This window comes from Penaeus monodon, chromosome 15 (assembly GCF_015228065.2).
Source record: "Penaeus monodon isolate SGIC_2016 chromosome 15, NSTDA_Pmon_1, whole genome shotgun sequence".
NCBI classification, from domain to species: Eukaryota; Metazoa; Arthropoda; class Malacostraca; order Decapoda; family Penaeidae; genus Penaeus; species Penaeus monodon.
This window is the reverse complement of record NC_051400.1, coordinates 28,194,426-28,195,153: the sequence shown is the minus strand read 5'-3', so window position 1 is coordinate 28,195,153 and position 728 is coordinate 28,194,426. Positions and strand designations below refer to the sequence as shown.

The following is a 728-nucleotide window of genomic DNA, read 5'->3' as shown; positions in this document are numbered from 1 at the left end:
GCTACTATGAATTAGACTATTATGAATCAGATGATGAAATGAAGGAAGTACATAGTCTCGCTCGAAAGATCAGAGAGAAGATTGTCATCAACAGAATTAACCACAATGTTGACAAACCCAGGAAAGGAAATGCAGTGGTACCACGTGCTTCAAGGCCACGTGAGAGGTCTGTGACCAAGTTAAAGGCAAAGTTCACAGAATTGGGAGTAGATATGACTGAGACCGAGGGTTGCAACTTCACACGCACAAGCAGCCTCTCAAGACCAGCACCCAAGAAGTTCCGCAGTGCTTCAGCAACTCCTCGGCCTAGATCTCTTTCCACACCACGTGACGAGTTAGGAGTAAAGACACCACAGGTAATATACTATGTCCATTTTCATATTTTGTGAATTTCATATAAAAATTTGTTTCATTTATGAGAATGCTTTAGTCATTAATGAGAAATTTTCAGAGACTCTTCTCACCAGTACTCCATTTCAGTGTGAGTTACTCAAATAATCTTGATCCCTTTTTACAGGAGGCTGACAAGATCAAGAAACGCATAAGGAAAGCAGTACACAGGAGTAAGAACTCTGTCAAGGGAGAATCTGATCGCCACATCTTCGACTTAAAACCCAAACATCTCTTGGCCGGGAAGGGTAGCCTTGGCTCTTCAAATAAGAGATAAGCTGATAAAGCTTTGTCTGACATTAAACTTTTGTCATGAATTAATTGAAACTTTTGCCCCC

General features: G+C 41.1%; 1 protein-coding gene across 1 annotated transcript in view; it reads left to right on the top strand.

Annotated features, from left to right (window-relative positions):
* Window positions 1–724, top strand: part of LOC119581903 (nucleolar GTP-binding protein 1-like) — a gene marked incomplete in the record, with an annotated part of 7,822 nt that extends 7,098 nt beyond the window's left edge. The window contains 2 exon segments of the mRNA XM_037930067.1: window positions 1–356; window positions 518–724. Of these exon segments, the coding sequence (XP_037785995.1) occupies window positions 1–356; window positions 518–667 (506 nt within the window).
* Between the last annotated feature and the right edge of the window lie 4 nt (window positions 725–728).